Source organism: Anolis carolinensis, chromosome 4 (genome assembly GCF_035594765.1).
Source record: "Anolis carolinensis isolate JA03-04 chromosome 4, rAnoCar3.1.pri, whole genome shotgun sequence".
In the NCBI taxonomy this organism is placed as follows: domain Eukaryota; kingdom Metazoa; phylum Chordata; class Lepidosauria; order Squamata; family Dactyloidae; genus Anolis; species Anolis carolinensis.
Genome location: NC_085844.1, coordinates 40,245,305 through 40,259,478, shown reverse-complemented (window position 1 = coordinate 40,259,478; position 14,174 = coordinate 40,245,305). Strand labels below are relative to the sequence as shown.

Sequence of the window (14,174 nt, the reverse complement as noted above, 5' to 3'; positions counted from 1 at the left end):
ACCTAGTAGTTCGAAAACATGCAAATGTGAGTAGATCAATAGGTACCGCTCCAGCAGGAAGGTAACGGTGCTCCGTGCAGTCATGCCGGCCACATGACCTGGAGATGTCTATGGACAATGCCGGCTCTTCGGCTTAGAAATGGAGATGAGCACCCATGGGTATCTGGCAGAAATATAAAATAAGATTCTACACGAAGACACCATTGTGGCTGTCACCACTCGAAGCAGAACACATGAGGGAACTACCTAGAGAAAGGTGGTTGACATATAAACAACTGCTGAATCTGAGAAATCAAGAAACAAATCTTAAATCATATGAAGAAATAAAAAAATTAGAACCTCCCTGACATGGCTAAACTATTGGCAAATTAAGGAGAGCTATAAAGTGGATAAAAAGGAAGGGTTTGAAACTAAAGATACATGCTGGGATAGAATACTAAAAGCAGAAACAAAAATAATAAAATTATTATACCAGCAGTTATTGATGTGGGACACGGAAGAAGTTCAGGCGAAAGAGGTAGGCCATTCAATTAATCTAGCAGAATGGGAGAAGATATGGAAGAGGAACTTAAAATTTACGTACTCAATAGAACTGAGGGAAAACTGGTACAAGATCTTTTATAGATGGTATATCACACCGGAAAGACTTGCGAAATTCAGTAAGGGAAAGGGAGATGGGAAATGTTGGAAATGTGGAAAACACAATGGAGATTTTATGCATATGTGGTGGGGATGTAAGAGAATAAAAAAGTATTGGCAAGAAATTCATAAAGAGATGGAAAAAATACTTCAAAGTAAATTTGATTTAAAACCAGAGTATTTTCTCTTAGGGATTACAAATTTCCATATGGACCTTAACACTGAAAAGCTCTTTACATATATGGTAACAGCGGCTAGGATATGTCTAGCGAAACTATGGAAAACAAAAGAAACTCCCTCAGTGGAGAAATGGATTGTAAGACTAATCGACATTAAAAATATGGACTTACTAACGCAAAAAGTGTCACAAAACGCGTCAACAAGACAATGGACAGACTGGGACAAACTGAGACAATACTTGAAAAAGGACAAAATTGAACTTCTATAACTATGTTTATTGAAACTGCAGGCTAAATGTGATATATGGATGTTGTGCTGGAGAGAAAGGGGAGAAGAGAAGATGCAAAAGATGATGCGACGCAGACGATCTTGGAAGTAAATAAATCCCCCCCCCATTCCCTTTTCCTTTTTTTTCTTTTTTTTTGTTCTTTTTTCTTTTTTCTTTTTTTTGTTTTTTTTTCTCTCTCTCTTTTTCTTTCTTCTCCCTATGTTTTTATATTACACTTGATCACTGTACTGTTTCGTTAAAACTATAAATAATATATATATATATATAAAAAGAAAAGTAATGGAGATGAGCACCAACCCCAGAGTCGGTCACGACTGGAGTTAACCAGGGGAAACCTTTACCTTTACCTTATGCAATTAAGAATAAACATGTTCAAAGTTCTCCACAGAAAAGTCCTTAATAAGGGGGAAAGCAATTTACTTTGCATCTCACTTATGCAACTAAATGAAGAAGTCATATAAATATTGGCACTGTTTCATTTTTGGCAGTTCATTTCTTTCAGAATCCCACAATCTTGAGTTTCAATCAATCTAAGGAGGGGGATCACAAATTCTGCTTGTGGAAGTATGCTTTGTTATAAAAGCATGAACAACATGTTTGTAGCTGCAGGGCATGCTAGCAATAGTAACCCAGCTTAATCATAAGACTTTATTACATTTTACCCTTTTGTGTTTCTTGTATTTCTTTCCATCCAACTGATATGATATTCCTCCTTCTCTGCACTTTATTCTCACAAGTTATGAGGAAAATTAGGTACAAACCAGTGGCAAACCCAAAGTCACTTGGTAAGTGGGGACCAGAATTTGGATTTCCCAATTTATGGTTCAACACTTTAACTGTCCCCGGGGATAACACCATGATGCTTACTGCCTTTTAAAAGTTCTGCTTCAGATTCTTCTGGGAAGAAAAGGCCAGATAGAAGTTGCTTGTCCATGATTCATACGATATTCATGTGGAGACATTCCTATATGTACAAGGTGACCCAAACAGCATCTACAGTATATTTGAAATTTTTCTTAGAGCCATATATATTTTTCTCACCATTTCAGATCCTGTGTTCCAAACACAAATGCATTAGCAGCAAGATCTCTGCCTAACAAAGATGTCTTGAGTAATGACAGGGGTGACATTTCTGGTGCAATTCTTGAAGACACATTCATTGTGCTCAGTCCCAATGTAACATCAAAAAGAAGTAGCTTCACTTTTTCTATCTGGGAAGAGTAGCTTGGGGCCAAAGTTAAGACAAATTAAGTACTGGGAAAGGAAACTTACCAGGTTTTGCTCTCTCCAATAACTACCTGCAATTTCTGAAAAGCCCTTTGAAAAGGTCGACAACTACCTGAGCAATGTAAGATAAGGAGCTGTGATTTTTTTTTCTGCTGTGAATTTTCTTAGATTGATTCATGTTATGTTTTAAGACAATGAGTCCTTTAAATTATTGCTCATGAGATTTTGTCACTTTTAATGGCAAATGTATTGTCAAAGGTGTTCTTCATTTGAAGGAAGACTTACATATTTCTAAACCATACCAAGGATACAATTTTGTCTTCCTGTACTTTAACAAAACCCCAATTAATACATTGGAACCTATTTTTCGATAAACAAACAAAATATTATTTATCATACGACGTATATGCTTATTGCAGGAGGATTTAATCTACTACAATATTTATTTATTTATTTAATACATTTATATCCCGCCCTTCTCACCCCAAAGGGGACTCAGAGTGGCTTACAAATTAAATTTACATACATTATATTATTAGCATAGCACAATACTGGCAATAAATTACCATATTGTACTATATAAATAAATACAATAAAATACTATATACAATAAACCAAGATGGACAATTATGTAAATTGAAGCTAAAGGGTACCTTGAAAGCTACATGTCTGTTATCTCTGTACTATTATAGCATACATAGGACATACATGGCACATTATATCATAGTACTGTACTTACTATATGGTGATAGATAGGATAAGATAGGATTCATATTCACGCTGTCTTAGTCATGCAGATGGGTAAGTATTCTGCAGTTGCAAGCAAAGAGAAACAGACAATTTTGCTGAGGCAATGGGAACATCCATCCTGCTATGACATGGATTCACAAGTGATTGAGGGAATTGTAGTCAAAAATAAATTTCCTCCCTATTATCACAGAGAATAACTCTCAATAAAATCCAAAATGCTTGCTGTTTTTAAATTGCAAGAGCTATTTAAATAAGCTTGAAATCATATTATTATTCTGTTTTGAGCAAAAACTGGTGGAATTTCCATTATGTTTTCCCCTCCTCCCTCTAACTGTATTAAATGTTTCAAAATGTTTTTCAGATCATTCCATTTGCAGACTATTTAAACGACTCCATTGTTTCCCTTGTTTTTCCAATATCCAAGAGTCATTAACCAATTACAGCTGGGCAGAGCTCCAAGGAATAGCAGAACCGCAAATAGGCTTATCATCCAGCACCTAAGCAAAATTGTTGTAATTCAATTCTCTGTTTCACTTTAAAGGAATGGCTAAAATAGCCAAACTAAGAGTGGGGGGGGGGGGGAAATACAACTTTGTTAGGCTATTTGAGATTTCTTTTCTGCAAAAGACAAAGACACAAAAGCATTATGCGAATACAATCTTGTGCTACTTAAATTAATTTCAATGAAATTTCTGGAAGTATGGCAAAATCATTGGTTTACAAGGATAAGGAATATAATCTCTCCAGATGCTGTTAGACTGAAATGCACAGTAAAACTAGCCAGCAAATCCAGTGGTAAGGGAGGATGAGAGTTATAGTTCAAAAACATTGGAAAAGCCATATTTCCCATATTTACTTTCTCCTAAACACATTCAATAAAATAGCTATTGGGCTGGCCTTTGCCTTCTCTTATTCAGTAACTAAAGCAACTTCTCAATGACATTTCTAAATGAAAGTGAGACTAAGCAAAGATCTATTGCTAATACTATTTAAGCTTGCTTGATGTTCTAATGCTATGATTATACCTTTAATATTCATACAGCAGGAATAAGTTATGTATATGCCCAGAGATTGGAGTGTATACAGGCATAGAAATGCCATTAAATAAACAAATAGGAAGCTGTTTTATTTAGCTATCATCCCTCATATCTGGAAATCATGGCAGTGGCTATAATAAAGAAAGCTCTTATAGGAAAGAAAATGGTTTCCTGGCATATAGACCAGAAATACCTGTGTGCATAACTTCCTCAGTCAAACAGAAGGAAGAAATCCAAAGCTCTTGGCACTCCTTGGACTCCAAATGCAAGACACTGCTCCAACACTCCTACCTTCATGGGAAGCTTTTACAGGAGGATTGTCACTCAAAGAAGATAAACTTGGAAAATTCTCACTCAAAAGATATGGGGTAGGATCATACTTGGCACACAGAAATAACCATAAATACTGGAAAATATTCTTGTTCAGAAATATCTTCCTTTTCTTTCAAATATTAAACATAGCCTTGAGTTTCCAAAGGTAAGAAAAATGATCTGCAAATACAGAATTTCAGATCAGTTCACTGTAAGAGTACAGAAAGGAAAAACCTCCTTTCCACTGGGTAAATTCAAAAGGCCATTCCCAGTGAAATGAAAAGCAGTATTTGCAATATTTTGACATCATCAAATAGTGTCAGAAGTGTGAATTGCTTTTACTTTCAGGTTTCTCCACCTTCCATATAAACTATTTACCAAATCTTCTACCAATATTGACAACTGTTTGTAAATACAAATAGTTATTGTTATCCATCTTTCCAAATGCAGCATGGGGTTATTTCCAAATTTAGTTACGCTTACTGAAAACTAATTAAAAGCAATAAAACTTGAATAGTTTTAAGCAAGATTAAATTTAAATCTTACCACTCTATTTCCCCATAGTATGTGAAGTTATATAAAAGACACCAATACATTCACTGAAATAATTTAAGAATTTGCTTTGCTGAATCCATTGAAGTTGCAATAGGGATTTTTCAGTAATTACAATTTTCAGCAATTTCAACAATCACTAGGACTTCACAATATTGTAAGTAAAGCTTTTAATGCCATGTATAAAAATAAAAATTATTTACATTTGAAATATTGATTGTAACACCATTCACAATCGGAACAATATAACGGTTACTACTCCATAGAGCTAAAAGACATGGGAGAAATACATTTGGGTTGCATTTGGTCTCAGGCCATTTTTAATCAAACATATCAACCCTGGTCTTAAGTAAACAAGCTTCCTGCTTCAAGTTAAGTCATCATTACATTTTTCACAGAATGCAATTCTTCAAATGACAGTATTCTGTAGCATTATCTTCGATACAAAAATATGATGCACTGTCTTAGTCCAAAAAGTGATTTTTTTTTCTATCACTGATCCATAACCCACTCAAGGGCTTCTGACATTTTTTTTTTCTTCTAAGCAAATTTAGTACCACCATTGATAAAAAAAATGCCTATGTTAAATCCAAGTAATTTAATTTAATCCATTTAAATCTTTAAAAAGCATCTTGTCATCTTCAGTTTTTAAAAGTTGGCTAGAATGACAGAAGTAGTCTTATTATTGCATAGCTGCCAAGAATATAAGGTCAAATATATTATAAAATTTGAGTCTGAACACTAATCTAGAATACCGCTTTCCTCTGGTATACAAATAACACTGTTTGGGATTATCTCATACAATCTATAATTTGGTCCATGCTGTTAATTCTATCAAAGTTATCCTCCTCTATATCTTCTGTTAGTCAAAATGCCTTAAAGTTTTTCTTCAGATAATAATGCTGAGAAAGATCATTCCAAACCCACCACTTTAGCTGAAGCAGGATGTTCAGTGAACTCTTATTTCCTCCTCTGTTATCTGTTTTGGGTGTATTTTTCATTGTAAGTTAACAAGAAGAGTTGGCTCCTTTGTTTCAGTTTCTTTCAGTCCACAGAAGTCAGTGGGTTTTGTAGTCATATCCAGCAAGAGCACTGCTCACTGGAACTAAGCTGTAGTTCCACATAATCTGTTGGCTGCTGAAACCTCTTTGGCGTCCGATTCTGGTCTTCCAGAAACCATAAATGGCCAGGTCTGTAAATTAAAGTAGCATTCCATGTTAGGGGGATTGCAATATGTGAATTCCAGAACTTCTGCTGCTCTTTGTTTGTCCCCACTTGCCAAAAAGCGGGGTCTTGAAAGTGTACTTGAAAATCAGATACAATATATTCAAACTGTCATAACTTATCTGAAGTCACATTCTTTGCACTTCACACATGAACAGGAGCATCCTACACCTTACAATATACTGATGGATCACAATTTGGGATTGGTCATAATTGTGCTGCTTAGCTTTGGTGTTGCAAAACATACTGTGACACACCAATACATTTTGATAAATAGTACCGTGAGCTACAAAGTTACTCAGAGTTGATGTGAATAAATCACTAGGCTCATGTATTTTTTTACTGCTATTATAGTGTTCTGTTGTGAATTATTATCATATTCTTACACATGCTGCTCTTACTGTTGACTTCTTTTAGGATTATTTCTGCTGTAAATATGTTTGTACTGATTGCCTTATCTCCTTGTTTCTTTGTATCAGAGTAAGTACAACATAAGTATTTATTTTTTCCTGCACTAATGGCATTTATTCTTTAAAAATATTACATTGAGGACTGTATTACTTGTTTTTAGACAGTCATACAAAAGACTGAAGAACTTTTGCCAATTAAATTGTGTATGTCAGTACAATACCTAGGAAGTATATTCTTCTTATGTTATTCTTGCATGTGACACTGGCACAACCTTAAAGTGGCGAGTACATGAGATGGAATACCTCTTCCTAGAATGATTCATGTTCATTGTTTTTATTGTAAAATCTTATTTCAGGAAATTAAATTAAATTAATATGGTTTTCAGTTAAGTCAATATGTTTAATTAATTAGCCCTATCACATTTACGATAATATGTGTAATGTGTGGATTTCTGCATGTACTACTCACATATATGTATCTATACCTTTAAAGCTGAGCCTGGATATCTTAAAATTCCCATAGTAATCGCAGTGGCCTGTGCTAGTTGGGAGAATCAAGAAATTGTTTTCTAAAAAGTAACATTCCTGAGTTATGTTCTTCGTGAATATTTGTGCCAGATAAAGATATGGCCTACTTTGAGCTTGCTGAATTGAACTCACTTTAATGAAAAATGGAGTACACAGAGACTGTAACTTATGCTTAAGTTTTTAGTTCCTTTTAGTTCATGAACTATATCTATTTAGACTGCCCTAGTGCTACCTAGAAACAAAACTCTGCCATGAAAATACAGTAAATGCTCAATTTCAGTATTCTTAGATTGGAGCAATCCATGTCTTAAATCCATGACTGCCACATCTTTAAAGCATTAAACCATAAGATACAGATTGGAGTGGCTTCATTGTTTCACAGCTGTTTTTGGAGGCTGTATTTCATCTCTTGTGTGTCATCAAACCTGTCTTGGATCATAGATCATGGATTGCAAGTGGAAAGCTTGTTGAATATTGCAGCTTAGTAGATAACAATTGCAATTAGAAATGACCAGGAAAGTTATTTTGTAAAAAACACACACACACACACACACACACAAAATGGAGAGTAACTTACAGCAATCTTAGGGCTAAATCAAATATGCCAGTCCCAACTAAAGCAGTCTCTCTGAATTAATGGGGCTTAAGGAAAAAGTTAAGTAGGTCCCACTGACTGAATTGGTCTACTCTTACAAATGAATTTAGCCCTTTATTTATGATACATTCTAGATCAGTGGTTCCAAACCTTTGGTCCTCCAGTTGCTTTGGATTTCAACTCCCCGAAATCCCAGCCAGCTTACCAGCTGTTAGGAATTGTGGGAGCTAAAGTCCAAAACACCTGGAGCACCAAAGGTTGGGAACCACTGTACTAGATACATCTAAAGCAGTGGTTTTCAACCTGTGGATCCCCAGATGTTTTGGCCTTCAACTTCCAGAAATCCTAACAGTTGGTAAACTGGCTGGGATTTCTGGGAGTTGTAGGCCAAAACACCTGGGGACTCACAGCTTGAGAATCACCAATCTAAAGAAAGACACACACAAAAGATGCTACAGAACTAAAAAGGCTGTTAGCACAATCAAAGAGTTGGAGCACATTGCCTAGAAGAAATATCAGAAGTGAACTGACTTTCTAGTGAAGAAGTTAATGACATCCAAAGCAAAATAAGACAGAGAATTTATAAATTAGATGATGTAAATTAAAGCAGAAAAACCAGTTCCTATATGATAGACACATGCAACATAATAGAGAATAAGGCCAGGAGAGATTAAAAAAATAGTATTCCACTCAGTGCAGAATTTACAGGATTCATTACTTCAAATTCTGAATACCATAATTTAAACCAAGGCCTGAAAATAACTCATTACAAATATTGAATTGCTCATTACCTTTTTCAGTAACTAAATTATAGTTTAATGTATTGTCAAAGGCTTTCATGGCCAGAATCACTGATTGCTGTGAGTCTTTTGGGCTGTATGGCCATGTTCTAGAAGCTTTATCTCCTAACATTTCACCCACATCTGTGGCACCTATGAGGATACCTGCCACAGATGTGAGTGAAATATCAGGAAAGAAAGCTTCTGAAACATGGCCATACAGCATGAAAGACTCACAGAAACCCAGTAAATTATAATTTGATTGTAATGCAACAGAGATAGTTTCACTCTTTTATTTTACAACTGGATTATGGGATGCAGCCTCATTATTTAGGACTATATTGGGCCAGTGTCTCGTAGTATTCTGGCTGCTGTTGCATTTTTAAAAGCTTTTGAATAACAAGAAAACATACAGTTAAAGTATACATTTCTGATTGTAACCTTTTTTGGCAGACATACATTTAAAAGCCTAGAATTGCAGGAGCATTCTGTATGGTTAGGCAAAGGATATTGAAAAGCTAAAACATGTCAGAGGAGGACAACCAAAACAATAAAAGGTTTGGAAATCAAGCCCTGTGAGGAAAGGCTTGGGGATCTGGATATGTTTACCTTGGAGACAAGAAGGTTGGGAGGGGACATAATAACCATATTTAAATACTTGAAAGGTTGCCACATTGAGGAGGGGGCAAGCTTGCTTTCTGCTCCTCTGGAGACTATGACATGGAGCAATGGATTCAAATTGCAGGAAAGAATCTTTCACCTAAACATTAGGAAAAACTTCCTGATAGTAAGAGCTGTTCAGCAATGGAATGTGCTGCCTCGCAGTGTGACGGAGTCTCTTTCTCTGGGGGGTTTGAAGCAGAGGTTGGATGGCCATCTAGCAAGGGTGCTTTTGTGGGTTGGATGGGATGGTTTGGATGGTCCCTTCCAACTATAATATTCTATGTATGAGAATACAGCTTCTCCATTTTATTGCTTCACCAAAAAAAGCCACAACTAAGTAAAAAAGTGGGGAGAAGTCTGTTGGTAATCCCAACACAGAGCCTTCTAGCACCACATAAAAAGACTCAGGAACGCCACCCAAGTCTAAAAGCCTGTACCTGATTCTTTGGGAGGAAGAGGGACTAAGCACAAATCCACACGGACTGTGATTTAGGAGGATTCCAATTTACCAGTGAGAATTTTTCAAAACTTTAAACAGCTCATGTTTCCCCTTTGTACTACAACTCCAAATATCTCTGGGTAACCATGCTGTCTAGGAAATCTGAGAGCAGATTTCTAAATTGTTAATGTTTCTAGGCTCTGCTTGAATCAACTTGGCTAGCTCATGATAAAAGTTTCTCCATTAGTCTGTACCTGCTACAATTCCCACAACTGTAAACACAGACATATATTATTTTTATTATTACAGCATCAACAGTGCTTTCTTTCTTTCTCTCTCTCTCTGTCATACACACAAACAAACAAACAGAGGAATAGCAAGAAAGAGTCAAAAAGTAAGCTGTGCTTTCTGCCTCACCATCAAAAATGAGACTGTGGAGTCTGAAACTAAGTGATCAGAAAGTCGACTGCCTCGTTTTAGAATGAAAACAGGTTTAGCAACTAATTCAGATCATCAACTTGATTTCCCATGTTTAAACAAAAACAAAAATTGAGATTTCTAAGATGAAGAGAAGGAAAGTTTAAACCCACTTGTAGGTCACCCTCTGCACTGAAAGCTCTTCTCTCAAGCTAGGAATACAACTGTAGCATTCAGAAGGGAAAAGCATTCCTCAGAGGGGTAGAAAGGAAGACAAACTCGGCTGGCTTTTCTCTCATCTTTCCAGAGGTTTCTAACCAAGAGTTCATAAGTGAGCTTAAAGGGGTAAACTGATCTTTCCAGCACCTTCTCTTTCCCTCCTGATAATTCAAAAATGATGTTTTAATAGATATTGCTGGTGCTCTAGAAAGATCTAGCAAAATTGCCTGCCTAAAAGGATTCCTTGGCCTGGGAATCCATGGGGTTGCCTTAAGCTGACAGGTGACTAGATGGCACAAAAGGATAGCAGGTCCATACTTTTCACCAGGAAGAAGTATGACATCTTGAGTTTAACGAAAGACAGGTGGAATATAAACATTAGCTATTTTTGTTGTAAGAAGCACTACCCAGTCAATTTGAAACTATGGACTTGAAAGTGGAATTTAATGGCATGAATGATTTGAGTGTGTTTTATTCATACATCTTTGAATATATGTGTGTTTTCAATAGTACATATTTTAACTATGTTGTATCCTGCCTTGAGAAGAGGTGGGTAAGAAAATTATTAATACAGTAGAGTCTCACTTATCCAACACTCGCTTACCCAACATTCTGGATTATCCAACGCATTTTTGTAGTCAATGTTTTCAATGCATCGTGATATTTTGGTGCTAAATTCGTAAATACAGTAATTACTACATAACATTACTGCGTATTGAACCACTTTTTCTGCCAAATTTGTTGTTAAACATGATGTTTTGGTGCTTCATTTGTAAAATCATAACCTAATTTGATGTTTAATAGACTTTTTCTTAATGCCTCCTTATTATCCAACATATTTGCTTATCCAACATTCTGCCAGCCCGTTTATGTTGGATAAGTGAGACTCTACTGTAATAATAATAATAATAATAATAATAATAATAATAATAAACAAGGTTTTTAGCCTTCTCTGCTAAAGAGATTGTTGTTGTTGTTGTTGTTGATAATGGGTTGCTGTGAGTTTTCCAGGCTGTATGGCCATGTGCAGAAGCATTCTTTCCTGATGTTTCACCTGCATCTATGGAAGGCATTCCCAGAGGTTGTGGGGTCTGTTGAAAACTAGGCAAGAGGGGTTTGTATATCTGTGGAAAGTTCAGGGTGGGTGAAAGAACTCTTGCCTGTTTGAGGAAGATGTGAATGTTGCAACTGGCCATCTTGATTAGCATTGAATAGCCTTTCAGCTTCAAGGTCTGGCTGCTTACTACCTGGGGAAATCCTTTGTTGAGAGTTGCTAGCTGGCCCTGATTGATTCATGTCAGGAATTCTCTGTTTTCTGAGTGTTGTTCTTTATTTACTATCCTGATTTTAGAGTTTTTAAAATTACTAATAGCCAGATTTTGTTCGTTTTCGTGGTTTCCTCCTTTCTGTTGAAATTGTCCACATGCTTGTGGATTTCTATGGCTTCTCTGTGTAGTCTGACATGGTGGCTGTTAAGAGTGGTCCAGCATTTTTGTGTTCTCAAATCATATGCTGTGTCCAGGTTGGTTCATCAAGTGCTCTGCTATGACTGACTCCTCTGGTTGAATTAGTCTGCAATGCCTTTCATGTTAAATAATAATAATAATAATAATAATAATAATAATAATAATAATAATAATAATACATTACTATAATAGATGATAATAATATAATTTATAATAATACATTTTCTAAACTTAGAATTACAGGGAACCAGGGTATACCTCTGATTCTCTTCTGTCAGAGAAACCCTAGCAATACAGTAGCAGATTCTGTTGTAAACCTGTGACTGAGAGCACTTCAACACTGTAGAATGAATGTAGATTGATATCACTGTGAGTGCCATGGTTCAAGGCTATGGAGTCCTGGGAGTTCTAATTTGACTCTTTGGCAGAGAAGGCTAAAAACTTTGTATAATAAAACTAACTCCCATGATCTTACACTACAACTCAACTGCCTTTTCCTTTTGCGGCTGAGGGGGAAAAGGAAGAGGCCTGAGGCTGTGAGGAATGGTGGGAGTTGAAGTCCAAAACACCTGGAGGGCCCAAGTTTGCCCATGCCTGGTCTACACTGAAGCATGAATGCAGTTTGGCACTGCTTGATCTGCCTGGCTCAGTGCTATGGAATCCCAGGACTTGTCATTTCCCAAGGTTTTGAGAAGCCCAAGAATGCTTCTGTCCCCGCCAACTAGAACTCCCAGGACTCCACAGTTCAAGCAAAGCCCCAATCCTAAGGAAGGGCGCTGTGGTCTGCGGGTCCTTACCAGGCTGACGGGGTGGACGTATCCGGCCTTGTCGTAGCGGTCCTCCTGGAGCAGCTGTCGGAGGTGGGCGATGTAGCTGGAGGCCAGGCGCAGGGTGTCGAGCTTGGAGAGCTTGGTGTCCGGCGGCACCCAGGGCAGGCTGGTCTTGAGGCGCGAGAAGGCCTTGCTCAGCACCCGCATCCGCGCCCGCTCCCGCGCGTTGGCCGCGTTGCGCTGAGACTGCTTGCACTCCGCCGACGCGCTGCTCCCGCCGCTGCTGCCCCTCGACGACAGCGGAGGAAGCTGCCTTTTCCCTCCTCCTCCTCCTCCTCCCAGCCCCGCTCCCTTGGCTCGCTTCTTCTTGCCGGCCACCACCACTGCCTCCTCTTCATCCTCGTCTTCCTCCTCCTCCTCTTCTTCTTCTTCTTCCTCGGCAGCGGAGGAATGGCCGCGGGGACGCCTCTTGGGGCGGGGGAGCCCCGGGAAGCCCAGCTGCATCCCTCGCAGCTCCATCTCCGGCATCTCCTCGGCGTCGCTCAAGGAGCCCGTGGACATGGCCCACCCACTCGCCCCGACGACAGACAGACAGAGAGGGAGGGAGGGAAGGAAGGAGGAGCAGGTCTTGGCGTGGAGGCTTCGCGCCTCCCGCTCCCTTCCGCAGAGAAGCCGCCCAGGCCCACTTGACCGACAACGCGCTCGCTCTCTATATATATGACCAGAGGGAAGCGGGGCAAAGGGGGGGGGGGGGGCAAGGCGGAAGGCGACCTTTCAGTCTGAGGAGGGGGCTTGGAGGTGCTCACCCCCCCCCCCCCCTTCTTGCCGCACTTGGGACTTATCGCACGCCAAGTGAATCCAAGAATTCAACAGAAAGGAGGAAACTATGAAAATGGACAAAATCTGGATCCCAGTATTATTATTTTTTTAAAAAACCTCTAAAATCAGGGTAGTAGATAAAAAAGAACACTCAAAGACGGGAATTCCAGGCATGACTCAAGCAGGACCAGCTAACACCTCCCAACATAGAATTCCCCCAGGCAGGAATCAGCCGGGCCTTGAAGTTGAAAGGCTCATCAATGAAATCAAGGTGATTAATTGCGACATTCCCGCTTGCCTCAAACAGAGAAGAGCTTTTTCTCCCACCCGGGACATTCCACAGATATATATATCCCACTTGCCTAGTTTCTAACATACCTCACAACCTCTGAGGATGCCTGCCATAGATGCGGGCGAAACGTCAGGAGAGGGTGCTTCTGGAACATCGTCATACAGCCTGGAAAACTCACAGCAACCCAATCCAAGGATGCTTTCCAGTAGTGTGAAACTCATTTCCATGCGGGTCATACTAGCCTTCAAAGGGCCCTTGAATTAATGAATCCGTGGATACAGAGGGGGAAAAACTACTCTTTTTAAAAACATATGATCCGTGCTCTTTAGTTTTTACCCAGTTTGGGTCTCCAGATGTTATTCAACAGCCCCCATCCCTTTGAAATTTTCCGCCATGCAAACTGGAGAACATGAGAATTTGTTGTGGAAAGCTTTCATGGCCGAAATAACTTGATTGCTGAGAGTTTTCCAGGCTGTATGGCTATGTTCCAGAAGCAATCTCTCCTGACGTTTCGCCCACATCTATGGCAAGCATCCTTACAGTTTGTGAGGTCTGTTGGAAACTGGG

The 14,174-nt window shown here is 38.6% G+C and overlaps 1 protein-coding gene across 1 annotated transcript; it reads right to left on the bottom strand.

Annotated features, from left to right (window-relative positions):
• Nucleotides 1–5,141: 5,141 nt before the first annotated feature.
• msc (musculin) lies at nucleotides 5,142–13,193 on the bottom strand. Its single transcript, XM_003219642.3, has 2 exons — nucleotides 12,524–13,193; nucleotides 5,142–6,178 (listed from the first exon to the last, which is right to left on the bottom strand). The coding sequence occupies exons 1-2, from the start codon at nucleotides 13,055–13,057 to the stop codon at nucleotides 6,092–6,094; spliced, it is 621 nt and encodes a 206-aa protein (XP_003219690.2). The 5' UTR covers nucleotides 13,058–13,193; the 3' UTR covers nucleotides 5,142–6,091.
• Between the last annotated feature and the right edge of the window lie 981 nt (nucleotides 13,194–14,174).

What these genes read in the sequence shown, in the direction of transcription:
- msc (XM_003219642.3), bottom strand. Translation starts at nt 13,057, where the DNA reads ATGTCCACGGGCTCCTTGAGCGACGCCGAGGAGATGCCGGAGATGGAG. An exon ending in ACGTCCACCCCGTCAGCCTG is followed by an intron (nt 6,179 to 12,523) that starts GTAAGGACCCGC and finishes TTTAATTTACAG; the next exon opens with ACCTGGCCATTTATGGTTTC.